General features: G+C 39.6%; 1 protein-coding gene across 1 annotated transcript in view; it reads left to right on the top strand.

Annotated features, from left to right (window-relative positions):
* KCNH1 (potassium voltage-gated channel subfamily H member 1) overlaps positions 1-27,800 on the top strand; it is a 173,589-nt gene that overhangs the window by 40,464 nt on the left and 105,325 nt on the right. The window contains exon 7 of the mRNA XM_029965099.1: positions 4,839-5,268. Within this exon, the coding sequence (XP_029820959.1) occupies positions 4,839-5,268 (430 nt within the window). The remainder of the gene's footprint in view (positions 1-4,838; positions 5,269-27,800) is intronic.

A 27,800-nucleotide genomic window follows, 5' to 3' on the forward strand; every position in this document is an offset into this window, starting at 1 on the left:
CTCACTTACGGTAGTGATAAATTTGGTTCACTGCCTCCCTTTTTGGAATAAATAATTTATTTTTTTGGGTCTGTTTCATTCTCTCTCTTTTAATGGTTAGCTTTTAGTCTCCTGCATCTCCCTTTAATTAAGATGAAGCCTGAACTTTAGCAGTTTCATATGAGAGGAAAGTGCTGAAAAACTTAGGAAAGATTTGTGCCAATATTGAATATTTCTCTGTTTAAAAATAGATAGTAAGTAGGAAGTAAATTATCCTTCCTTTGAGCCTAGAAAAAAAAAAATCTTAATGCTTGGGTTAAGTGCATTTTCTTTCCATGCATGTAGAAAGTGAATAATGGCCTAAAAAGTAAATACTGTCATGCAGATTGAATCTTTTACTAAAGTACTAGTGTTACTGCAGCTGTAGGAGGTGAACATTGCATTTTAGTTCTTTTCTAAAGTTGTTCATCCTACATCTTGTTTGGAAGGGAAAATGAATTATTCCTTGTTTTTTATTTTTGTTGGGGGAGGTGGGCTGCACTTAGTTTTTATTGCTGTTCTTTAAACAGTTTATATTTTGTTTTTTCTAGGTGAAATTTTATTATTCGATTAATGGAGCTTAATTTAATTTTGCATGGCAAATGAACAGCAGCAACTGGTTTTTATTTGCACAGCAAATACTGTAGTATCCACTGTTACTGTTCTTGGGGACCATAATGACAGAAGTAACAATAATTACTCTCCTTACAGCCCTTCTTTTAAAAACACTTCACAGTGTCTCTATCTCTTTTTCTGGATATGGAAGTAATGGCACAAATCTTATGTTGTCTGATACAGAGCTAGAGCCAAAATATGGATATCCTGGATCCCATGTTTGGAAAGAAGATTACTTACATGGCTGATATACCAGTGTAAGACAAGGGGTGCACTGATAGTAGATCGGATCTTGCAGAAAACCAGGAGATACAGAAGAAAACCTGTGTAAATGTGCACGGTCTGTAATGAGTAGGTCTAATTAATGACAAATTATACATGGAAATTTACTTTTGGCAGTATTTCATGGACAAAATTATGAAGCATTCTCTTTGAATGTAAAATGCGGGTCCTGCTTTCCTCTAGGACTGAGACTGGTTTGTTTTTCTGTTGTGTTTGGGATGCAGTTCCACTCTGCAAAGATTGAGTAGGAGGAGTGGAGGCAGAGTGGTTGTGTTTATTATTTTGAGGGCTTTTGGCATTCAAATTTGCTCAGTCAATGACTAGAGAGTTATTTCTTCCATGTCTCAGTGCTTTGAGTTTGCCCTTTGGTTTGGAGGGACTCGCTACCCAGTCTTCCATTTTTATGCATCAGCCGTCACTGGCAGTGAAAGTAAACCTGCCAACCTATGAAATATTTATCTACATTTCCATGAAGGTATCAGCAGTAGAATTTTTTTAGTGTCGTTCAGTTGAACTTCATACAATTTGAAATATATTTGTGTGTGAAATTTAGCGTTTTCTGAATACTTTGCTAAATGCCGCATATTTAAATAGGTTCTCTCTGTAACAAAATACAATACAAATGGACTGTGTGTCTACTCTGGCCATATAACAGATTTCTTAGCTTTTGCATAGCCTCAAGGGAAAGTTTCTGTTGGATACAGTACTAATAGTTGCAACTGTGTCAGAGTAAATCAGGCACAGGTAGATCTTCATGGGATGTTCCATAGTCCTGTCCTTTCCTTGACTGCCAAGTAGACATTCCTTATGGTGGTCCTTTAGAACAGAGCATCTGGGGGTGCCTGTTTGGGACCTGTAGTGCAATTTCTAACTCTTTATGAACTGAGGTTCATCTATGTCTTTTGGGAAGAAGGAGAGCTGGGTGTCTTTTCATCTACCTCTCAAAGCTGATAGGAGCAGCAGAGCTAAGAGGGTGGGACACACCAAGAAAAGTAAATTGAGTTCAGGCTCCCTTGCGTGACATTGTGGAGCCATCTCTATGATAAAAGCATAAAAATAATCTGCACTGATAAGAGCATTAAGATGGACAGCAATCTGAAAGTGCAGTTTTATTCTGGAGAGTAGTAATCTAAAATTGTCCATTTTGAATACAGCAGATCTATTCCAGTGAGTATTAAAATATAACTTGGTAAATCTAGTGTTAAAAAGTACTGTTTTAAAGTCTTGGAGAATGATCTGGTTTTTTTCTACTTTATCATCTATGAAACAGTCTGTTAAGTTTCTGTTGTTCATACCCATTTGAAATTCTGTCACTTAGAAATTTTTAAGAGAGTTATATGAACAATCGTATCCCTGGGCATTTCTTGATCTTGGTATTGATCCATTTAGAATAGACAAATCCTTTCCTCCAAGGAAATAAAAGTGAAAGTACTGTTAATGCTGAAATAAAAGTAAATTATTTTTTTAATGTAGCTTTTTCTGAACTTTTACAATCTTATTGGCAATGCAGTCAGGTGAAGTATTATGAATAATGTGAATATTAATTGCAACTTTCAGTGCAACCAAATCAAGTATATATTTTCTGCAAATATGCAAGTTCTTTTTGTACAAAAAGCCTAATTCTCTCTATCTCTCTGGTCAGAATTTGGTAGAATCACTTTCTCCCAAATGACTCAGTTCAATCCCATTTTAAGTATTTTCAACAAAATTTTTTTTAGTAAATTTCACAAGGGAAATTAGGATAAGAGTACCTTGGAAACAAAGTAGTTTACCTTGAATGTTTTAAATCTAATTTTGCATATTTTATTTTGTATTTCCACTTTTTATATCCAATTTCTTAAACTCCCCTTCCGTGATTTTTTTTTCCCCTTTCCCCAGGTATTTCAACTCCTCAACATTTTTGTGGTTGGTTGGGTTTGTTTGGTTGGTTGGGGTTTTTTGGGGTTTTTTTGGTTTTTTTTTTTAATTGAGAATTAGCCTAATTCTAAACTCTTAAGTCCTTCCTGAATCATTATAAGTTTTTGACTTTAGTAGGACTCTCACTGAAAAACAGCATTTTTTTTTTTAATCACAATGATGAGTTTTAGTTGAAGAACAGGTTTTGCACCACTATTTCTGAACAAAAATAAAATTAGTTTTTCAAATGTTGGGATAGAGAAGTTCCTTCCCTTGCCTGAAACTTTGAAGCACTGTGTGATTAAAAAGCTTGGTTTTGAGACTGAAGCTAATAGCTGACCATTGCTGGAGACTTCTCAAAATATAAAAAAATTACTGTTTTACTGTTGAAGTTTGTAAAAAGGTAAAGGAGAAATGGGCATTGGTCTTAAGCAAAAAAGCCAGAAGGCTGTGTTGTAATGCCAAAATGTTTAGAATGTAGGTACTATATGTGCTTGTGACTCAGGGACTTGCATATTCGATTCTAAAATATGGTTATAATTTATAATTTTTGTATTTTCCCCTTTGCTTTTCCTCTCCATACTGAGTGTTCAGAAATACCCACTTTCCCTCACCTCGAAATTAAAGCCTTTGTGTTGTATTCTCTGAACTGGCACAGAGACTTTGCTCCAACGTTTACAAAACAAAGCTGCGTATGGAATGAATGCGAAATGGAAATTAACTTACTTTGTGTAGGAATTTTTGCATCACTGACTTGAAAAGTTTGGCATAGATAGTCATGAAAAGAATAGTTCACTTGCTCTTGTCTGGATCTCTGCAAATATCTGATTTAAAGGAAGAGTGCTTTTTGCTCTTTTTTTTCTTTTCTTTCTCTCTTTTTTACTTCCCTCTCCTGGTTGTGTTACATCTTGTCCAGATACTTAATAGAATTGATAGTGTGTTCCCAGGTAACAAATTACATCTGTCTGAAAATAAGTGAATGTAATCATGACAAATTCATGAAATAAAGGGGAAATATATTGCTACAGTCCTGGGGAACATGAGTCAATATGCTTTATGTAATTATTTAATAAAACATCTCTTCTAGTGCATTGAAACAGCCTAAGATACTGAGGCAGTTGTATTTATGCAGGAATAAACAAACTTCCAGTAAAAGCTGGTGACCTGAAGTATGCAATTATGCATTTCCAGAAATACTCATTAAACCAGTCTGCTTAAATTTTAATCAGACTTCTATGTATGAAACAGTATTGGTAAGAGGAAGTAAGAAAAAAAAAAAAGGATTTTTATGAAAGGCTCTTCAGATGCTTCTTGTGCCCCAAATGGCTTTAAATTTTTTTATTTAACTTCTTGTGCAAATCTGTATAAAAGTTAATAATACAAAATGGCTTAATTCTGTTTTATGGGAGACATATTATTATTAGCACAGAACTGCTGCATTGATACCAAAGCTGCCAGAAAAAGGATATGATTTGGAGATTATTGAGATATTTGAAATAGTTAAACTTTGTGTAGTCCATGTGAGAAATGTCAGAGGACTGATTTTCAGAGCATGAATTCTTACAGGAAAGTGAAGTTGTAGGATATACATTGTTACACTGAAAAATTACAAATCTCCAGGTACTTGCAGTATTTTTTGGCCCTCCTTATTTATCTTTCTGGTATGTCTGAGCTACATATTTTAATCTGTGTTTTATATCTGACGTGCTGCATAGGAATGCACAACTGGATGTGCAAAAGATAACCTGTGATTTGCAGTTTTTACAAATGTATCTGTAGACCTATTCAAATAATCTGAAAAGGGAGTTTAGAGCGAAACTCATAGAATGTTAGTGGATGAAGACGAGTGCATATATACATCCCTGGAAAGGGTCAATAGCCTTCTTGTATTTCTCAGTCTCTCTTTTCAGGTGTTACCTGGTGACCAGCTGTTCATTATGGATCACCTTGTGTCTTTGGAAACTGCAGTTATGAATATTGTTGCTTTCATATTAGATTCTAATGGTCACTGTGCTTTATCCTTCTAGGGCATCAGTAGCCTCTTCAGTTCACTTAAAGTGGTCAGGCTGCTTCGGCTGGGTCGTGTAGCTCGGAAGTTGGACCACTACATTGAGTATGGAGCAGCAGTCTTGGTTCTGCTGGTGTGTGTGTTTGGTCTTGCTGCACATTGGCTGGCCTGCATCTGGTACAGCATAGGAGACTATGAAGTTATCGATGAGGATACGAACACCATCCGAACTGAGAGCTGGCTGTATCAGCTGGGGGCGTCCATAGGAACTCCTTACCGCTTTAACACGTCAGGCTTTGGGAAATGGGAAGGCGGACCAAGCAAAGATTCGGTCTACATCTCCTCGTTGTATTTTACAATGACCAGCCTCACCAGTGTTGGATTTGGGAACATCGCTCCGACTACGGATGGGGAGAAGATCTTTGCTGTTGCTATGATGATGATTGGCTGTGAGTATTAGAGATTCTCTCTCTCACACACACAATGCAAAATAGCTGCATATCATGAATACTGATTTCTTGAGAACATCTGGAATCGTGTCAAATATTATGCAGTTAAAAATATTTTTGGTGGCAATATAGGTATTACACTCTTACTAGTTAGTTTTAAATCACAAGTAGGAGTGTTGTTGTGACTATCAAAATTCAGTCATTTTGGAAGGAATATTCTGTCCACATCCTTTCAGTATTCTCTTCTAAGTAAACCATAAAATCTTTAAAGCCTGAACTGTTAAAAATTAATGCACCAACCTTTGTGCCTAAATTTGCCGTGTGGCAAAATCTTCGTATGTCTGAGAGCTGTATATATTGGATAAATGGGTTGGTGCGTGGGAGGAGGTCAGGGAACATCATCTTGTCGGGGAGAGAGAACAAGGGCTCTCTAGAAACCACAAACTCCTCTGTGAGCTGAGCATACAGACAGATCCTAAAGCAACTGGGATGATGCTGTCCTTAGGCACCTCTGGCTCACATTTCCTTGTTAGAATGGATACATATTGCCAAGCTGTCCAGCTTTTGGCCATATTGTCATTTCAGTGGAGATATGCACTCAAAGTGCCTTGAGAGCTACTTGGAGTTAGGTACCATATGGTGACCACTGCTAAACTAGGTCATATTTTTCTAGATAAGGGTGGAATTGGAACCAAAATAAGGAAAAAAAAAATGTACTTTGTCCATGGAAGAGATTATAATTATATGGAGAAAGACACAAGCTTCTGTATGGTAATATTGCTTCCAGAGGAGGAGAAAGTCAATCCTTGCTATGCAGCAAATGAAACCCAAAAATATAATGAAACTCAATTAGCAGCACAGTACTGTTGTAGAAATATGAACCTTTCATTGCGATGTGTCATTTTACAGCAACACTGAAGTCAAGTACTGAGATTATGTGTGAGTGTTAAGCAGGCTGAAGGTTAGTGAGAAGAAGTATAAAGACAAGCATCCTTGATTGCATAGGGATTGGGATATTTTAACTATGAAAATTGTTAATTTTGTTTAATTTTTCCAGTGCCTAGAGTCTCATCATCCTAATAGAACACCCCCATAGCAGAAGGAAAATAGGTATAAAACCTGGATAAAATTGTGCAGTTTGCTTATGAGAAGGTGCATTAGACAATGTAGCAGTGTAGCACAAAACAGGCTTCTAAATGTATTTCCTGATGAAGGTACCAGTTTAGCAGGAAATATCCTGATCTTTGGTTTATTGTTCATTGGGTTATGACCATAACACTAGCTAGAACAAGAATAACAAGTGTTATTCAGTATTGTTATTTAGTACTATGAATACTGAACGAACATAGCCTTCATAAAGTCAGAAATATACCTGGGAGTATTTTGGAGTTATACGTGTTCCAAACTCTTCATATGACAATGTTGCAGAAAGAAACTGAATTTATGCATAATTAATGTTCATAGATATTTGCTTTGAATTCTCAAATTAACTTTAATTTTGTTCTGGTAATTTTAAATTTCATTAATCCAGTCACATTTGAGGGAAACAATTTTGTTTGTATTTGGACTTCTGTACATTCTTACATTACTTCTTACATTTCTAACCCTGTAACTGTCCGTGTATCTAAACACCTTTATCATGTGGACAACTACATGGAAACCATTAGGACTATTCACAATATGTGTTTGCAGGAATGGCAACTAAGTGATCCAATCTTTGAGTTTATTTCTCTGGGTTTTATGGGGCCTTGATTGCTTTCAACATGCTGAAGTTTTGAGCTGTGATCACTCCTCTAGATGGGAGGAACAAAACAGGTTTGTTTGCAGTTATTTAGAGCTTAGCTGTTGATAGACATTCTTCCGCTATAAAATTTTATGTTAAAATGACCTTATTGTGTAGAATTAAGCTCCCAAACATTGATCCAAACTTGAACTAGGGTGATTTTATAAGAATTTAATCTGATCTAGTCTGATCTGGGTACAAAGGTGCAAAGCAAGTGTATCTGGGGAGACGGAAAAGAAGTTTCTTGGGTAAAGCTCTTGTACATCACTCAGAAAAATTCATATTTGTTCATGACCAAGTAACATGTTTGTTATGATCTGAGCTACTCACTTATAACACAGTTGGTGGCTACGTGTTCCATGGTCCTCATTTTGCAGATGTCAGATCATGTAGATTTGTGCATGGGATGAATAGGGGCTGTGGATGCTCAAAGCATCAGAAATAAGCAATATCAAATCAATTCTGATAATGTGTTACTGCCCACTAATAAAAGGAAAGAGTATATAATTTCTCATTCATACTTTACCATTAACACTGTTTTTATTTTAGCTCCTATCTAATGATGCATTCTCAAGAGGTACTCCTATCTTTTATTAGCAGAGGGAATAGCATTTTCATTCCATGAAGGATGCAGAGAGAGCCAAGTGTTTGACTGTCTAAAAGTTCAGTTGTAAATAGGTGGGATTTGCTAAAGTCCAACCACAACATATTACTCCATTAACTTCTTCCCTGCTAGAGGATAAGTCTTTAAGAACTGTGTGAGTTTATCTTGGTTTTGACATGTCTAGCTATAGTCTGGGCAAAAATGCATGCCTGTGTATTGAAATGGTCCTATGAAATAAGTAAAGGAATTTTACAAATTTTTTTTGTATGAAATGGAAACAACACTATCACTTTCTGTGAGGATGTTACCATTTTTATTTGGTTGAGTAAGACAATATGTTAACAAGACTGGTTTTGAGATTCCAAAACTCCCACTACAGCGTCATCAAAAAAAAAAAAAAAGTAGTATAACAGTCAACATTAATATTTCTAAGTGATTCCAGCAAAATTTTACTTTAAAAAGGATGGAAATTTTTAATAAGACGGGTTTTCTTGAAATGGAGATGGAGGTGAACATGTGTGACTTTGCAAGGCTTTCAGGTCCTTGCTTCTAGCAAACTTGGGTTATAGTTTTGTTTTGGTTTACTGGCTGAGTATCTTGAATAATTTCTGAAGAGGAAAGTTGTGAATAGCAATGATACTTTTTTCTTTGATCTTGGAGTCTTGTTTGTTGAGCCTCTGTTTTCAGAGAGGTGTTACTGTGTAAACAAGTGATTTTAAGAGATGCATTTCTGTCTTATCCACTAGCAAACTATCTGAAAGGCTGTTGGTACAGTCAGCAGAGGACTGTGGTGACACCCAAACAGGATGTTTGTGTCAGAAGGGCTCAGAATATTAGAGTTATTTCAAAGCATAAGCAGTTCATAACAGTGTCCTTCCATGTATGTTTAGTATGCTTATGCACAGAGAGATGGAATTAATATAAGACAAAATGTGGGTTTCTTTGCTGCTCAGCCACTGATATATCCCCTTCTGTTCGCTGCTGACACCGCCTGTAAAGCTGATCCTGTGGCAGAAATACATTTGTGTTACATTAACTCTTTGTAGACCCATTGGCCACTAGTAATAGTACTTTGCTGTGATGTCAGGTAACTGTTTAAAAAAGTAGGTAAGACCACTTCCATTTTTTTTTATTCAATCTTTCATTATGGTAAATAATAAATCCAGATAACTCTTAAATAAAATTTTAGTGATATGTTAGTGAAGCTGTCTTGGGAATTTTGACTGACTAGAGTGCAAATTTTGACCTAGTAAAAAGTTTAATGTATGTAGCTTGTAGAAGGAAGTGTGGTTATGTCATGTTAGTGGTGCACAGCCCCCAGGAAGGGATGATTGAGCTGTATGTGGGTACTGAGCCTGGGGGGCTGACTCTCTTGGTTGGGTTTACACTTTGGGCAGAGTATAAGAAAGCATGGCTTTATCTCAGCAACCCTGGTCTCTGCTTCAGGGCCACCTTCTGCAGGGAGATGTTCTTGTGCTCTCAAATATAATGACTGCACACTCTGTCCTACTGACCTCATTGTGGCTGCAGTTTTCAGGGAGAAAGTGTTTTACTGTTGGTAATTTTGAGATGGGAAGGTGCAACCCCTAATTAGATTCGTGAGGGACTGTGGCATACTCATAACCATGGGGATGTGTGGTCTGTTGCTCAGCTCCACCAGAGGGGAACATAGGTAGGTGAAAAATGCCCTTGATGATGGACCTCAAATAATGCACATCTGTTTGGGAAGAACAAATTATTTTAAAATAGAGATGAAGTATCCAGTGGGTACTTTTAAGGATTTCTTTTCTGTGGAGGCTTATACTTCATATTACTATGTAGCAGCTTTTTCTGAGCATATGGTAAATTATAGTTTTGCAAAGTAAACTGTCTTCACATCTGTGAACTGACCTGCATGGTTTTGCCTCACTTTGTTTATTGAGTGTATGTGTATATATGGAGAGAAGGATGAGTGTTACTATGGGAAGTAAAGCAATTAACTCCTCAGTTTCATTTTAAAAGAATCGAAACATATTTGCTTATCCCTTTTCACAGATGGCCACTAAATTGCTAATTAATAGGGAATATGTCTACAGACAGATCTTTCAGAGAGGCTGATGTTACATAAAGCCAGGCTTAAAACCACTGTCTGGGTCTGTGGAAAGACATATTTTCCATTTTTAATACCTTAGAAAAAAAAAAAACTGTTCCAATTTTTAGTTTCTTCCCTGTGGAGGCATATGCCTTGAAATAACAGTTTTTGTATATTTTGTTCAGTGATGCTGTCAGGTTGGGTTGTGTATTGTTTATTTTTCCTAAGCACTAGCAGAAATCAGAGGAGTTTCATTTGCAGTTTTTGTATCTGGGCACTGTGTCAGCAATTCCCTTGCCGTGCAGGTGGAGTAGGGATGAACAGTTCTAAAAATCCTTTGCATTTTTGACTTTTAGCATGCTGTAATACCGATGGATGCTTACCTATTTGAAATTTGAGAAACTGAGCAAAATACATAATTTTGGGAGCCTTTTGTTAGTGTTCTCGGTTACATTGAAACATCTCAAGCTTTTGGTGCCTGTTCATGCTAAATTCTCCTTTATTAGGTAGGAACTTCTTGGAACTATAGGTCTTGACTCATCCAAAATATGAAGGTGACCGAGGAAGGGACACATGTTTGAATGCTTAACTAAATAGAGGAGACTGAGGAGAGACCTCACTGCAGTCTACAACTTCCTCATGAGGCAAAGAGGAGAGACAGGCACTGATCTCTTCTCTGTGGTGACCAGTGACAGAAACTGGAGGGAATGGCCTGAAGTTCTGTGAGAGGAGGTTTAGGTTGTATATTAGGAAAAGAGTCTTCACCCAGAGGGTGGTTGGGCACTGGAACAGGCTGCCCAGGGAAGTGGTCAGAGCACCAAGCCTGACAGAGTTCAAGAAACATTCGGATGAGACTCTCAGGCACCTGGTGTGACTCTTGGGGATGGTCCTGTGCAGGGCTAAGAGTTGGACTTGACGATTCTTGTGGGTCCCTTTCAACTCAGCATACTCTGGGATTCTGTAAATCATAAATTCCCCTGTGAACACTATCCCTCTCAGATAGTGAGAGAGATCACGGAAAAAGAACAGAAGTAGGAATTAAAGGTCAGACTTGAGGACATGCTCACATACTGTAATCGGTTGTCATCCACTCAGTTCATTAATCAGAACAGACCAGAAACCCAAACCACTCATCTTCCTTGATGATGTGCAACACAGGCATCATGCAGTCCTTCAGCACTTCAACTGTTGTCTCTAATTAAGGTAGACACGATCCTGGGAGAATGGAATAGCTGTCTCAGTTTTGTTCAGCTTTGTAAATAGCTTCTTTCTCATTAGACAAAAAAACACCCCAAACAACCCAGAAATGAGGATAACATAAGGTAAATTTGAAAACATAGGCAGTTTTATTTACAGAACTCTTGCTGAAAGGAACAGAAATCTTCCCCAGTAATGTGACCATCCCTCTGAACTGTAAGAAAATCTTGGTGGCAAGTATGATGACACGTGGGTCAGCGTTGCTCTTTCACAGCCTCACAGAGGATTAGTGTGTTTTGGTGACACCCAGCAGGATAGGAACCGGGAGCTGATGAAAACTAGACTGTTATTATCAAAATACCTGAAAAAGATAGAGAGGCATTGCAGCATCATGTTTGATGATATTCCTGAGGCGTGATTTCCCCCTCATAAAGCAAGTCATCAGTGGATAAGCAAATGGATGGGGCCATGCTGTGTATACTTGTATACTTACTAAACACATATCTAATCATAAGGGAAGCACGTGTACCCCTTGTACACCTTCTAGGGGATGGGGGGCATGTTGAAATTGTTACTGCTGGAAGTTGGTAACCTGAAACTAAGGGCCAGCCACATGCCAAGTGCTGGCTCAGTTTGCTGAGAATATCATTCAGAGGCTGAGCACCAAGACCTATGAGACTTCAAACCTTTTCTGTATTCATGAGTATTGCCAGTGTGATGTTCTGGTTTAGGGGACATGCTGGGAAAGGAAAAAGAAACCTTGGGTTGCAAAAGCAATCTCTTGCTCTCTGTCACATCCCTGGCAAAGGTGACAAAAATCTCTTAGATGCCACAGACCTCTTCCTATCCCTGGAAGTTGTGGATGGCATGCTTTCTATAAGGTTGATAGTTTTGCATTTCTTTTCATTCTTGTCTTGTTTAGCTGCAGCAACACTACCTAAGCCAATAATTCCTAATTTAAGGACCTGGATTTATTTTTTTTTTTAAATTTCTTTTTAGTAAGTATGAAGTAGAATTTGCAGTTCTGTTCCTTCACCCCTCTGTGCTGTGCTTTATTAGTTCTTGTTTGCTGCTAGTCACGGTATTTGAAGAGCTGGTAATTGTTAAGCAACTATTTGGGATTTCTGAATGTTATTATGCTTGGATGCTTTCTCTATTAGAATGAACTACCAGAAGTGTGAATATGTTTCTGTGCTACACCAAGTTTCAGCAAAGAGGTAGGACTGGAAGAAAATCTAGATAGAGTTCCTCTGAAGGTTAGAAGGAGGGTTCAGCTATTAAGGCAGAATTTGGTCTGGGTATTTCTAAATGTGAAAATATCTCGATTTTTCCTGTTAAAAGTAAAGAATGAGTAAAAACCAAGCAAAAATCCCAACCATACAAAAAAAACCCCTCCAAGAACCACCAAAACCTCAAAGTCACTGTGATAAATAAAAATAAAATGGATAGACAACATTGGTTTTGGCTTTTTGGATATATAAACAATCCTTCAGGTGTTTGAGTCGTGAGGAATGCAATTTTCAGCAAAGCCATCATTATTTCTCATCAGTAAACATGGGCCTGCGCCAGGTCATCTTGGTGTTTTCAGACCCACTGATGAGCCAGAGTGTCTGGGCTGTACAGAGTTATGTCATTGATATTCAGTACAGACTGGGCATGCTGGAGAGATGCAATCAGTGCTGACAGACTTCACAACAAAGCAATCTCCAAAGCCAGAGCTGTAACTCTAAAAAGTTGGATAAGGACATCCAGGACCTGCACCTTTTTTTTAGGATTGCTTGTACTGAAGCATAACAGTGTTCCCCAGGGCACAGCATTGGGACCAGTCCTGTTTAATATCTTTCTGAATGATCTGGATGAGGGGATCAAGTGCACCCTCAATCAGTTTGCAGAGTTATATAGGAGTCTTGAATTGCTGGGCAGGAAGGCTCTACAGAGGGATCTGGACAGGCAGGGTCGATGCGCTGAGGCCAATGGTACGAGGTTCAACAAGGCAAAGTACTGGGCCCTGCACTGGGGTCATGTGCAAGTGTCACATTGGGTTTGTGTGACCAGGTTTTGGTAGCAGGGGGCATTCAGGGGTGGCTTTGCTGAGAAGTTGCCAGAAGCTTCCCGCATGTCCTGCAGAGCCAATGCCAGATGGATTCAGGATGGACCTGCTGCTGGCCAAGGCCAAGGCGATCAGGAATGACAGTATCACCTCTGTGATAACATATTTAAGATGGAGAAAAAAAGTTGTTGATGAAAATTCCAGCCAGGGGAGAGCAGAGTGAGAACACCTGAACAGCAATGCAGACCACCAAGGTCAGTGCAGAAGGAGGGGGAGGAGGTGCTACAGGTGCTAGAGCTGAGATTCCTGTGCAGACCATGCTGCAGATCATGGGGAAACAGCTGTCCCCCTGCAGCCCAGGGGGGTGCAGAGACCCCCTTGCAAGCTGTGGAGAGAGAAGCCCATGCTGGAGCACAATTTCCTTGTAGGTCTTGTGGCCCTGTGGGTGACCCACGCTGGAGCAGCCTATGACTGAAGGGCTGCACCCTGTGGAAAAAATGAGCCCTGTTGCAGCAGTTTGTGAAGAACTGTTGCCCAGGGGATGAATTCATGCTGGAGAAGTTCGTGAAGGACTGTTTCCCATGGGAGGGACCCCACAGGGAGAAGGGGAAGGATTCCTCTCCCTGAACAGCAGTGGAAAAAACAATTGACTGTAGCCCTCACTCCCCATCTCCCCGCGCCACTGGCGGGGAGAAGATAGAACTTGGAAGGAGGGAGGGGTGGGAGGAATGTCTTTCTGAGATTTGTTTTTCTTCTCATTCTTCTGCTCTGATTCTGTTAGTAATAAATTTAATTCGTATCTCCACTTTGACTCTGCTTTGCCCGTGATGGAGATCAGTGAGTGATCTCTCCCCGTCCTTATCTCAACTCATGAACCCTTTGTTATATCTTCTCTCCTCTGTCCAGTTGCAGAGGGGAGTGAGAGAGTGGCTTTGGGGGGTACCTGGTGTCCAGCCATTACAGGTCACAACAGCTCCATGGAGCACTAGAGGCTGGGGGCAGAGTACCTGGAAAGCAGCTCAGTGGAAAAGGACCTGGAGGTTCTGTTGACAGTGGCTGAACAGGAGCCAGCAGTGTGCTCAGGTGGCCAAGAGGGCCAGTGGATCCTGGTCTGTATCAGAAATAGTGTGGACAGCAGGGCTAGGGAAGGGATCATCTCCTTGTACTTGGCACTGATGAGGCTGTGCCTCAAATCCTTTCTTCAGTTTTGGGCCCCTCACTACAAGAAAGACATTGAGGTGCTGGAGTGTGTCCAGAGAAGGGCAGTGGAGCTGGTGAAAGGTCTGGAGCACAAGTCTTTTAAGGAGCAGCTGAGGGAGCTGGGGGTGTTTAGCCCGGAGAAAGGGAGGTTCGTGGGTGACCTTATCACTCTCTACCTGAAAGGAGGTTGTAGCCAGATGAGGTGTGGTCTGTTCTCCCTAATAACAAGTGACAGGATGAGAGGAAACAGCCTCAAGTTGTACCAGGGGAAGTTTAGATTGGATTTTAGGAAAGATTTCTGGAAAGAGTGGCCAGGCTTTGGAACAGGTGGCCCAGGAAGTGGTAGAGTCACCATCCTGGAAGTATTTAAAAGATGTGTAGATGTGACACTTAGGGATGTGGTTTCGTGGTGAACCTGGCAATGCAGGGATGGCAGTTGGACTCAATGATCTTAGAGGACTTTTCCAATTCGAACAATTCTATGGTTCTGTGACAAAACACTGGTGTTAAATACAAGAAAAGGGTAGCCTTTAGGTGACATCTATGTAAATAGCAAATTTTTTACAAATATCATCATCTCCAGGCTAAGATGGACTGGAAGGTTTTTTCATCACAGCATTAGCACAAAACCAGTGCTAATGCTGTAATAAATATCTGTGAGCTAATGACCATGGCCATGTGAGGAGTGGCCCATTCATATGGGCTTAGTCATCTCCTCACCTCAACACACTTCAAAGCAATATTTACAGAAGAAAGAAAATGATTGTTTTGTGAGTATGTTATGATAGTAGTACTTTGGTTCCTGACCTGGTTTGAAGAAACATAAACTGACTATGTGTAAGTTGTTATTTCTTAGTATGCAAAAGTGAATATGAGTATTTTTTTGCTTGTTATTTAAAGAGTAAAGGACCAGATTAAAGCTATATTAAATTATTACTATTAAATTTCTGTCAAGATGTAATTTGCAAAGGGCAAGGGTAAATTGCCCGTGTACTTTTGATTGTAGAGAAAAAGAACATAAATGTTCCAGAGCTATATCTCATATACATGCTTTATGAATCATCTCATGATATGTCATTTTGCCTTGATGACTAAAAATTTTGGGCTGTACTTCAGCCTAATAGATCTAGAGAATTGTCCTACCTCAGAATATACTAGAATTTAATTACTAGAGTAGTCCCTGGAGATTTTATTCCAAATCTCTGTCAGTATTGTGCAAATCCAATCAGGACTATTTTTGAAGTGAGATTTTTCTAAAAAGTTCTAATTCTCAAGGTTCTTACAATCCAGTTGGTCTCCTGCAGAGCTTAACATTGCTCTCCAAGACACTGGACAACTTTTGAAAGGACTGTAAATGCAAATGGAGAAAAAAAAGTTCTGTTTGATTGGAGAGAAGATGAAAGCTATAAAGTGTTGATGGTTTGGTTTTTCCCAGCTCGCACTACAGTAATATTATAGATAATTGCCTTTTTTCTTTTTGTTGCACAGCGTTTCTAAATTTTGACTTTTTGATAGGATTAAGGAGGATAAAGAAAATAAATAGGTATCTCAGCTGTGGATGTTCTGTCTTTTTCACGTGATGTCTTTCATACCATGTGCTTGTTGGTGTAGGATTTTGCTTTAGGCCATTTCTAGCATTTCTTCCTGTAGGTAGATTTGAAACACTGAAATGGGCTGGTTTTATCAAACTTTCATCAGCATGTGCAAACCAACTTGTTTTAAAATCTGAAGGAACATCATTAACTCAAGTTAATTTATGAGAAAGAAGAGCCTGGTGCATCCAGAACATGGTCTGGATGCAGAGGAATGTAAAAAGAAGAAAGAATATTTCAGGCAGGTGAACCAGAAGATAATATGCAAGATAAATATTTTGTTCCCTATGAAAAAACCAAGAATATACCAGAGATATTTTGCTTTGATAGGCAGGATAGCAAAGCTGGGGGTTCAGTTTGTAGTTTTATTTTTAAATTACTGAGGTACATGAGTGCAATCTAGAAGAGCATGGTTTGTCTGTTGGAACTATATTCTGGATTTCTGCCTGTGGAACTGGCTAAATATATATAGCATACAAAAAGCATGACAAATTTTTCTTTCTTTCTGCAGTCCTGGGAGGCCTTTCCTTAAGCAACCAACTGTATTGCTGAAGGATAGAAATCCTGGACAAGGATTTGGTTCTACACAAAAATAATCTTTTTTCAAAGTCCATTTCTTTCTAAGAAAAATCCAATTAGATAGGCATGGGAAAAAAAGGAAAAATAGCACATCTACTCATGTGACACATCGTGCCACTTGTCACATAATATGTGGAATATGATAGAACTTCTGAAGCATCTTCTTAGCACTTTTCACTTCTGCATCAACTTCAAAAAATTATGTAGTTATTTTAATATCTAATTGCTGCTGGATTCAAACAGGCCTACTGTAGGTTACAAAATTCTGGAGTATAAACGGGTTACCTAGCTGTGATATGTAAGTGGTTTATAGAACATGATATGTCCCCAACCATTTAGATGAACTGTCTCATGACATCTTGAGAATAAATAAGGGTTAGTTGTGCTTACCAGATCAGTGAGTTTTAATGCATTTGGCTGATTTTATATTTTAAAGAAAGATTTGGCTGTTTATAAAAATGATAGGCAATGTTTTAGAGGAAGCAAATACTGCTGTGGGTCATATGCAGTTTATTTCTTGAAGTTGATAGCTCTTAAATAAACTAGATCTGAACTTGAGTTATTATCTGAAGACATATCCTGTCAAAAGCAGCAGGCTGATGGAAGAAATTCTGATCTACTGAGAAAATGTGGACTATAAGTGAAAATATCAATATCTTTTATCCGCAGTACAGCAACTCTTGATGCAACTGGTGTGAAAAATGTGGAAGGAGACAAATAATATACTAATAGGTCCTATTGCCTGGAAGAAAAGTAGAAAATTTATTCTTCTAATCCAGGGGTTTCAGCAGCCAGTAGGGTCCTAAGTGTCTTATTGTAAAGGCTGAAATAGTTGAAGTATTAAGGCCTGACTGTTCTTACCTCAACATGAATTAGGAATGCTTTTTTTCCTTCTTCTTTGAATTTAAACCAGTAACTGTACCAGGTGGTGTGGAAGTAAATTCCTCTGGTGAGATAACGGGCAAACCTTGCCTTCCCCTCTCACCATCTCAAAAGCAAAAATGGGTGGCTTGACAAGTGCAGGTGAGAGGGATGATTCAGGTTGTGGTTCGGTACTTCTTCATTGTTAATGGAAGGTTTCTGGGGGATCTTCACTACAAAATAAGAGGGAACTGGAGATTTGTAATAGCTTCTAAGTGTTCTGAGGCCAAATTGAAGGGGAAAAAATTGGACTTAAGGTAAGGAGTTAATATCTGTATTTGAACTTTAATGAGATGGGGGATTTCTTGGGTTTGTTTTGTTTTGTTGGGTTTTTTTTAGGGTTTTTTTTGGGGGGGGTGTTCAAGTTATTTTCTGGTAAAATTAAGATTTCCTGGAAAAGCATGGAAAATAGTGTTCAGATTTTTCAGTCATCCTGGTCCACGAAGATCTTCTAGTCTCAGAACTTCTAGTCAGTTCATTAGGTGAATTCTGAAAACCATAAGCTTATTTATTACAGTCGTATCACTTACTGACAGTTTGTACTTTTAATACAACTTTTGTAAAATATGAAGTAGCACACTTGCTACAGTTTTGAACCAACCTAATCTTAATGTTCCTTTTCTAAAATCTTCCATCCCTTTCATACTCAGAGGGCAAATGAGAAGAATTCTACCTCCCAATGGTCGAGCCTACTGTAGCACTTTGTGTGTGTGGTCAGAGTGCATCCTTTTGCATCAAACACACAGATTTGGCAATGATTTGGTGTTGGAAATTATCCAGTATCCACTGGGAATAGTTCACAGAAGCGCACCCTAAATCTCTTGTGGCTGTTCTCCTATTTCCAGTTCTCTTTCTTATAGTGGACCACCAGCTCCTTCCTCCTACTTTTCTCTCACTTCCCTCCATAAACCTTCATTTCTGGGCCTGTCACCACTCTGAGCTTTGCCATCTCACATTAGCAGCTTTATCCTCTTTTTTATTTTTTTTCTTCACAGAGAGAATGTCATAAGAAATTCGTAAGGAACAAGGAAATGGAAAAGATACTGAGTTTGGCTTGTTCTACCCCTTTGCTTTTTGAGAGGGAAGTTGTTATAAAATGTAATTTTTTAAGCTTCTTATTCCTTAAACATTTGCTGGACTTTAAGCTTCTTGTTCAGTTTGGTGCATTTAAATGCAGAGGGAGGGGAAAGATAGGTTATTTCCTGTATTGCAACAGTGCAAATAGGCTTTGATTTCTTGATTTACTTCTGTTTTGAATATTTTTGATTCTACTTATTCTTTCTTCATAAAAACCTTTCTTCAAATGACTGAGAAAATTATAAAATCAATTTTATCAGGAAGTAAGTATGCCAAAACTAAAATTTCCAGGAACTGTCTTTCTCACAGTCCTTGCAAATAAGTTGACTGCAGATTAATAATGAGATAGCAGCTACAGAATGCATGAGGGGAAAATTAATACTTTTCTGGAAGGTTTGTTCCACATAAACTTAGCAACCTGTTTTGATAATCATAGAGGAATTACCAAATAGACAAGTTACTTTGAGCAAATCACTGTGTCAAGTAGGTGCCACACTGACTGTGGGCAGCTAAGAGGAGAAGATGACCTAACTATGTGTCACCTTTGGCCTCTAATGCTGTTCTGATCTGCTCATGATGAGAAAAAATGTCTACTAGTACTTTGGACCTTCGTGTATATAGTAAACTTAAGTGACAGGAGGCTGTGCCCAAAGCTGTCTGGAAGAGGTGTTGCAGTGCTAGTGCCCTGTGGTGTGACACAGGGGAGCTGAGTCCATGCCCAGCTGAGGTGTTAACCTGAGGTGTTACCTTCCATGACCTATTTTCCCTTCTTTGCCCTTCTTATATATTTAGGCTTTGTGCAGGGAGGTGGGGAAGGATCTGCCTCTCAAAAGAGCATCAGTTTTGACTGGAGCTTGAAGTTGTGCTAAAATGCATATAGGTGTTATTGTGGATAGCCACTACAATGGCACCTGTGTTGGTCTATCCACTAGTCATGACCTATAAATTCTCTACTGGCTCCTGAACCGTCCCTGTGCACAGGGATGCATCCAGCAGCTCTCTTAAGTAAAGAACCAGTCTCCTTCCTCACTCTCCAGCCTGCCCTTCCTGAAGAGCCTGCGTTCATCCGCTGCAGGGCTTTGGCCGTGTGAACCATTCCACTATTTCTTCATGATCCCAATGAGGTCATCTCCCTGTAATGTACTTAGTCATTCTAGATCCTCCTGTTTGTTCCCCATGCTGCCTGCATTGGTGTAGGTGTTTCCAAGGTGCACCTGAGCATACTGAGTCACCAGTACATGCTGGGAATGGCACTGAAATATACTGTCTGACCATGAGGGGAGCTTTCTGGAAAAAAAGAGAGGGCCAGGTGAGTCAGAATTTTTTTTTTTCTCAGTGATATGAGACAGCACACTCCTTGTGACAACAGACAAATCAGTCAAAGCCTCTCCACTTGTGTTTAAAAAGTATGAGAACAGCAGTACCTGTGAGGCAGAGATCTATATGACACTGCCAAGCACCTTCTGGGGTATGACTTGAAGCTGCCAAGTGGATGGATGATCCTGTTTTCCAGTGATAGCATCCCTATATTTTTGGGCTGCTTCTGGTCTGTTAGTAAGTGCACTGACAGGTGTAAGTTGGAAGCATGTAGCTACTGTGATTCCCTTGCTTTTTTTTCTTTTATGCTGAGGTGTGTGTAGGTGGACAAGAGAGAACAGGTGCTGAGAGAGAGAAATAGAACCTGAAGTTGAAACTAAGGTTTCTCCTTTTTTCTTTACAAACTCTTCAACTTCTTTTTTGATTGCTTCCCAAAATAAACAGAAACGTACATGGTGTGTGTTTAACATGGTTGTTTCCTCATACTAGTTACAGACCTGTAGTCCAACAGATGAGCAGTATTTCTCTTCTTCAACCCTTGTGGCTGAAAGAGCTTGGTTTGAAGCATGATGCTTTAAAGCAGACAAAGACTTGAAAATGGAGTTTGAGATATTTATGTGAGGAAAAGTATGCGTGCTGAGGCATAAGGTAAGTATGGCCAGTTGACTGTGCTGATTTTATCAGGCTTGATTATTGTACTGTACAAAGTGTATGAGATTTAGATTGTGATTATGCCAACACAAAAGATATCTCCCTTCATGGGAGCAAAGTTCAGATCCAGAAGGGAGTTATCTTTTATTCATATGCAGCCTCCAATAAGACAGACAACTGGAGAAAAGACTACTGTTTTATGGGACCATTGTGTTGCATTGTTGGGCAGCCAGACAGAAGAAAATGCTCTGAGTCATTACCAGTTTGGTTTGAAATGGAAAATATGATACTGCAGGCAACTATAGCTGAAATGTATGAATGATTCAGTACACAGAGTGCTGGTACAACTGCAAGGGCCCAAAGCACAGTGAAATGGGCAGCTCAGTAGTGAAATACTGGGCCAGAGGAGACATTCAGAAAAGCAAGGAAGATAAGAGCCTGAGGGCAACCATGCTTCTCAAACTGTTGGGAAGGACAGCAGTCTGCTGTGAAGCTTGTCTTCTCATGCATTGGGGGAGTAGTTGTGGTAGAACTGGTCAGGAACAGAACTAACTTTCTAGCCTTGCATACTCTGCACAAACATGTGTGAATCAGTGTTGACGAGACAAATATTGTCCTTGTAGTAGTTGTTACATGTTTTCCTTCCTACAGCTGTTCTATAAGCCACATCATGGCTGTACTCTCTAGGAGAGATTTAGTATGAGACAGTGTCAGAAGGGGAGAGCAGTGGTGAAGAATTCTGTGAAAGCATTTGGTGGTTGCACATGAATGAGAAGTGTTTTCTGTAAGCTTTTGATGTTGGGTATTGCCAGGCATTAGGAGCAGGATCTGTAGGCCCAGGCTTTAAGGTAACATTGGAGATGGCTGAAGAGCTTGATTAATTTTGGGTAAATGGGCAGTGAAAGAAGCTGCTTCCCAGAAGGCGGCAATAGAGGTGGAGGAAAAGAAAGAACTTAAATCTGAGACTGCTATATTCGTGTGTGTGTGCTGCTAGAGTTGCTTTATCGTCCTTTAGTTGCTGTCTCTACCCTTATGCTGCCAGAGAGTACTGCTTTATACTTTTTAGAGGAAAGTATCTGGTTTTGTACCATTTTCTATGCAGCGACGCACAAAATGGTCGATAGGCGGTAATGTTTGCCTGAGGCCACGCAGCCAAATTTCTCACTGGTTGCTAACAGGAAAGTTTTGTCCTTCAGTAGCTACACAGCAGTACTTCTGTTTTAATGGTTTTGTGGGACTTTGCTGTCAGTTGCCGGCTGCCTGGTGGACCAAGTGCATTCTTCCTGTAAGGCAGGGCTGCTTTCCCAAACAACTTGCTGATTGACATGCCCATTAGTTGTAGGCCATTTAAAATGCTGCAGGATTTCTTGCTTCTCACATTTCAACAGGCTGTAGATTCATCTAAGGTGAAAAAAAGGGCACTTACTGTAATTATAGGTGGGAAACAGCAAGTTTCCTCCCTGGTCTCTGCTGAGCCCGTGTCCAGGGAGGGTAGGGAAGGCAAAAGGTTCTTTAATACCCCAGTTCTGAATGGTCAGGTCCACTAGGAGAGGTAAGGCAGAAATGTTCCAACTGAAGAAAAGACAACACAATCCACAAAACCTGTTTACCCTAAGGATCAGATTTTACTTTTGCATCAGTTTCTCCTTTGCAGACTCCAGCTGTGCTGTTCCTGAAGTGTTCTGGGAGGAGTTGCAAAGACTTTGACCCCTTAAGAGCTGCCAGTGTTTCGAGAACTTTTGAAGTAAAGGAAGGCAAAATACCTTTCATTGAAGGCTTGGCTTTCTTCTGAGGTTGACTCAGAATCTCTGCTTGCAAATGCACTTACTCTTCATCATATCACCCTATTGGGGCAGATTTTTAAATCATGTCAGTTTTGAATGTTCAAACAAAAAATTGCATGTTAGAATTGGAGACTATTTTGTGTGCTGCCACATCATTTTTATATTAACTGTTGGCAAATTATTGTGACCAGTATTTTCATGGGTGCTTGATAATTTGTGTTGTAGCTTCAGGTTTCCCACACTTGGTACACTGCAAACCTGACTTTGTTGCTAAGTCTCTGAGTCAGAATAGATTTATAATTTGTTACCTTTATTATCATCACACCTATAAAAAACAAGGAACCTGCCATTAAGAATTATAACTATCTGTACTGGTGACCCACTGGAAAACTCTGACCTTTGACAACTGGAGAGAATACAGATGTAATAGTATATGATTTTTCAAGTTAAGGGTGTACTGTATGTCAATTGCACCTAAGCAGAATTTTTTAATAGAGGAAATATAGATGGAACTGTAAAAGTCAAAATGTGAATGAAAAACTAAAATAGAGAAGCCTAATAGCATAGGCTAATTGTACCAGCTTAAATCTTATGGTTATTTGTGAAAACAACTGCACTTTCAATGCCGGTGTTAATATTTCTGGTCCTGTCAGGAAGGAGCTGCAACTTGCAGATACGCAGTTTCTCTAGCAAGAGAGATGACTGCACGTTCCCAGTGTCAGCTGATAAGGTTGGCACTGATATCTGTGCAGCAACAAAGCCATACTGTGTTTCTGTATGCCTTGAGTGATCTCTGTGCTCTTTCTGTGTTGTATTGTTTTGTGGTGAATACACTGGGTATGCTCTCATTCAGACTGTGGACTTAAAAATTGCAACCAGACAAGCAAACAGAGCGTAACAGCTATGATAACTATTTATCAGCAATAGTGTGGCCAGCAGGACCAGGGCAATCATAATCTCCCTCTACTTGGCACTGGTGAGGCTGCACTTCAAATCCTGTGCTCAGTTCTGGGCCCCTCACTACAAGAAAGACATCAAGGTGCTGGAGCATGTCCAGGGAACGGCAACAAAGCTGGTGAAGAGTCTGGACCACAAGTCTTAAGGCAGCTGGGGTTGTTTAGCCTGGAGAAACGGAGGCTCAGGGGAGACCTTATAGCTCTCTACAGTTGCCTGAAAGGAGGTTGTAACGAGGTGAGGGTCAGTCTAGGGAGGTCACTAGGGAGAAGTGACAAGTGCCAGGACGAGAGGAAACAGCCTCAAGTTGCACCAGGGGAAGTTTAGATTGGATATTAGGAAAGATTTCTGGAAAGAGTGACCAGGCTTTGGAACAGGTGGCCCAGGAAGTGGTATAGTCACTATCCTGGAAGAATTTAAAGATGTGGCACTTAGAGGGATGGTTTTGTGGTGAACCTGGCAGTGCAGGGATGGCAGTTGGACTCAATGATCTTAGAGGTTTTTTCCAGCCTAAATGATTCTGTGATCATCAGTTCAAAACAGCTTGATTGAACCATTGTCTTCTCATTAGAATGGGAAAACAAACACAACCCAAAAACAAAGAGCTTTTTTTACTGATGGCTGTGTTCATTCCACAGGCTGATGATGTGCTTTGTGTTATTGCTTGTGTTCTGAGTCCTTCCTACTATTTATGATTTTACTGCTATTATCTGTCTGCTGCCATGATGATAGCATTAGAAACAAAATGTAGCAAGATCTATAATTAGGGTTGTCTACACATTTTCTCTCTATTTTCCATTTGACTCATGTTTGTAACTTTCTAAATCTTCCAATCTTCAAGTTGAGATAATCAAGGTCAGCCATTTCTGAGAGCAAGGGCGGTGTTTGTCCATTTAAAAAACATGATTTTGATGTTCAGAGCAGGTATACAAGAATAGCAGCGCTGGAAACTGAGAGAGAATTTTCATAGAAGAGAATTCTTAGAAAAAACCCAAGCCTCCTTTCAAGAAAGGTACCAACAATGTAAGGACCCTTAATAGTGGCCTATTGGAAAATACTGAACTTAAAAGATATGCAAGATTATGCAGTTACTGAGATAGCCATATATGTAGTTTAATGTCAGTGGAAGTGCTGAATAGAAATAAAAATTACATGTATTGCCTTCTCTGGATGAAACACAAGAGAATGAGTCATGGAAACAACAGGGAGATGTCTGACTTTAGTGTGGCTGCGGAAAAGATGGGCATGTTTAGCTCCTGGAAGTCATTACTCTGAGGACAAGCTAAGACATGTTGGCACCCTTTAGCTGCCAGTGCCTGCAGCCCAGCCCGGCAGGCTGACCACAGCTGTATGCTGTGGGGAAGTATCCACTGGAAGAAGCAACATGGGCTGGCTCCCAGCTGTGGCAGCAGTAGGATCTGGTGGAGAAATGGTGGTGTTGGAGCCCAGGGCACGTGTGAAACTTAGGAGCATCTGGATAAAAGTGATACGTGATGGACAGATTGAACTCTTAAATAGTGGATAGGATGTACCTATTGGGGTGACTAAACTGGTCTTCGGTAACTGTGCCTTTGTAAGCTTGCCTCAAACAGCACAGCCATGGTTTTCTGCACAGTGGCTTCTTGCTAGACCTCACCGAAGCTGTTACTATGCAGAAGTGCTTGTTAGCATGTCTGTTTTTCAGCCAAGTGTGAGGTTTTGCTTTTTATTATACAAGTTGTAGCTTTTCGTATCATTTTGTTTACTGAGATCCTTAAAAGCATCCTCCTTTGTGTCTTCTTTTGGGGAGTAAATTCCCTTCTGTGTTCCTGTCTAGTTCAGTGTGATGCCAGAGAGTGCTGTGTGTGCTTTGTTTCAGGCACTGATTTTTAGATATGTGGGACTGGCCATTAGTGAGTAAATTGGTGATTGCCTGTGTGCCACAATTAACCTAGTAGTGGGTTTAATTACATTAATGAAAGTCTTGTCCTGGACAACAACTGATTAATCATTTGCTTTCAGGCTTTCCCTCAGCTGGGGTCATTCTGAAACTTGCTAGTTTGGGTTAGCAGAGTTGAGTACTGAGTGTGTGAAACCAACACTGAACTAAGTTTCTTCCCCTTAATCTTAAACTTTCTCGTGATACACCCCTATCGTAAAAATTTAAATGTAAGTGATCACTTTCTATACAGCTGTTCTTTGGAAATTCTTCCCACTGTAACTCTTCTCCAAGGTGATGGGAGAGAGCCTGGTGCACCAGTTTATGTTAATTTGTTAATGAACTCCAGAATCAGCTTTGACAAGACCAGCAGTGGCATAGCGTGATAGCAAAGTGAAGGTACTTTTTCTGACCTGTATGAGATATTCCCAGCTTTAGTAGCTGTATTGAAATGAGCAGTGAATTTTGGTATTTATGCCGTTTAGAAAGTCTGCAGAGGTCTGGTGCAAATCAGTAAGGGTTTAGAGCTTCAGTGGAAAGCAGTTTTCAAATTTACTTCAAGGTAGAAAGAAATGTAACATCTGTAAATTCTTGGAAGTAGACAATGGCAGAAGCTCACTGATTGAATCTTGCACTCTTAATTCTGGTCACTTATCCTTTATCTTCTGCACAGAGATATTGCAGTGGTTACTAATTCTCATTGCAGAAGAGTCAATGGAGTGGTTAAGTGGTTGTCAGTTGAGGGGTGCCTGGTTGATGCTTCTCGAAGAATATATGACAGAGAGAAGGACTTGGTCAGTGAAGAAACACCTGTTCTTCCCCACTCATTGTGTTGTCTGGTTGTTTCTCTGTGTGAAAGGATTGTCAGCTGACAAGGAACAATGAAGAATGAACACTTACTTTAGCAAGAAAAGACTAACTCTGGTGTATTGACTTCTGTGGCAACATTGAGGCTGCTATACCTTATACAGAATGACCCAGATCTTTTAAATTTGTGTACTTATGCATGTGCCTCAGACTGGTTTGTCCACAGCCTTGTAGCAATTGTAATAATTTATATGCCTATAAAAATTTCCATGCTGATTTTGTAGCATGTTTTCGTCCAGTCTGTGCAGAACAGTCTGACTGTAAATGCAGTGAAAAGGGAAACTGAGCAGTTCCATGTAAATGTTTATTATGTGGAAACATGGACTTTCCTGACACTGCATCGCTACCGTAGCTTTTAATGCTCAGGGAATGAGCACAAAGAAACTGTGTTGTCTTCATGCTGGATTATTGGAATTGGTGACACACACAAAAGGATAAATTTGGCTTTGTGTGTGTGTAAAATAAGTATTTCTACTTGCATAATACTTCAGTTTGCCCCTGTTTTGTGGTTCTGGTCTTTTGGGGCAATCAGAAGCCCCAAGTCATTGGGTTTGTTTCAGCTGAGGATGCCCTGCAGCTTGAAGTATCGAGCCTCAGATTAGAAAGATGGCTTTCCATAACCAAGAAGAATTTTAAATTGATGGCTCTTTTACAGTGAATACCTTTCCAGAAGACTGAACAGCAGCAAGCCTTCAGAAGCCAGTTCTTTATACTTTGCTTTATCCCTTGTGATTGCTGTGATGATTAAGTAACTTCAGAGTAGAAAAAGTTTGAATGCCATTTGCCTTGAGCATTCTTGTGCAGTGCTTTTTTAATGAGCTCCCACACTTCCATCTTGCAGCTTTTAGTATTTAGAGCTTTCTTCATGCTTTCACTTTTACTATAATGTTGATAAAGTGTTTTTTTTAAAAAAACTTTTATTAGCAGTTGTCCTTTTTGCATGAAGTATGAAACCATGGATTAAGACAAGGTTTTATATTCCTTACGACTTAATTCTGTTCTAACTTCAGTCTTGCTGGAAGTCTAAGTGTACCAGACAGTAAGTAAAAGGGCAGTATAATACAGAAAGGAAAAAAAATGTGATAATGAACACTCAAAGATACCAAAGTATTTTTTTTTAACACTTAACAAAATATTTATACATTTTAATTAAAATGCTGTGACAACACTTTCCTGCTATCACACTGCTGTTGGAAATGCTAAAGGACCATTGCTTCTTTTCTACGGCTGAGGAAGAGGAGACTGTGCACAAGTGCCAGTAGAGGGAGTCATGACTGGCCATTAGACGCTGGAAATTTTCAGATCACTGTGGTCGTCGTCTGGAAGGGGGAACATGTTCTTAATGTGTAGGGTGAAGTATAAAAAGGTTTCCCTTAAGAATTTTCTGCTTTTTGTGTGATACGCATATGTGTTTTCTCCCTCCTGCATTTGGATTAGGAATATGAAAACACAGTCCTGAGTATTCAGTTTTGGGTGTCCTCATAGTGATTCCAGTCAAATATGGTTTCCTAAGCAATTTCCCTCCTTTCTCTGCCCTTTTCAGACCACACTAATATGAAGTATGGAATGCTGTAGCCTTTGGAATTGTTCACAATTTAACATCTCTACCATGTTAGGGATAGAAAAATAATGTTAAATAGGGTAGATCCACACAGGTGAGGAGGAAAAGAAGTTTAGGGTTCAAAATGTTGGCAACATGCTCAGAAGAACCACAATCCCACTATCTCCTCTCCTCCCAGCTGCAGAGCTCTGGTCTCTGGATGTATGGATGCTGTCTCTGATGGCACAGTGATGAGGAGAACTTGGGCAAATGAAAATGCTGTGGAGAGATTTGTGGCTGTGCAGCAGCTCTTGAAGCTCTTTCCTGTCAGTCTGCAGATTAGCACAAAGGACTTTATCCTTCTCTTTCACACCTTGCTTGTGACAACCTGTTTACTTAGGCTTTGTATGAAGGATACTGTTTGGAC

This window comes from Manacus vitellinus, unplaced genomic scaffold (genome assembly GCF_001715985.3).
Source record: "Manacus vitellinus isolate BGI_N305 unplaced genomic scaffold, ASM171598v3 scaffold_8_pilon, whole genome shotgun sequence".
NCBI classification, from domain to species: Eukaryota; Metazoa; Chordata; class Aves; order Passeriformes; family Pipridae; genus Manacus; species Manacus vitellinus.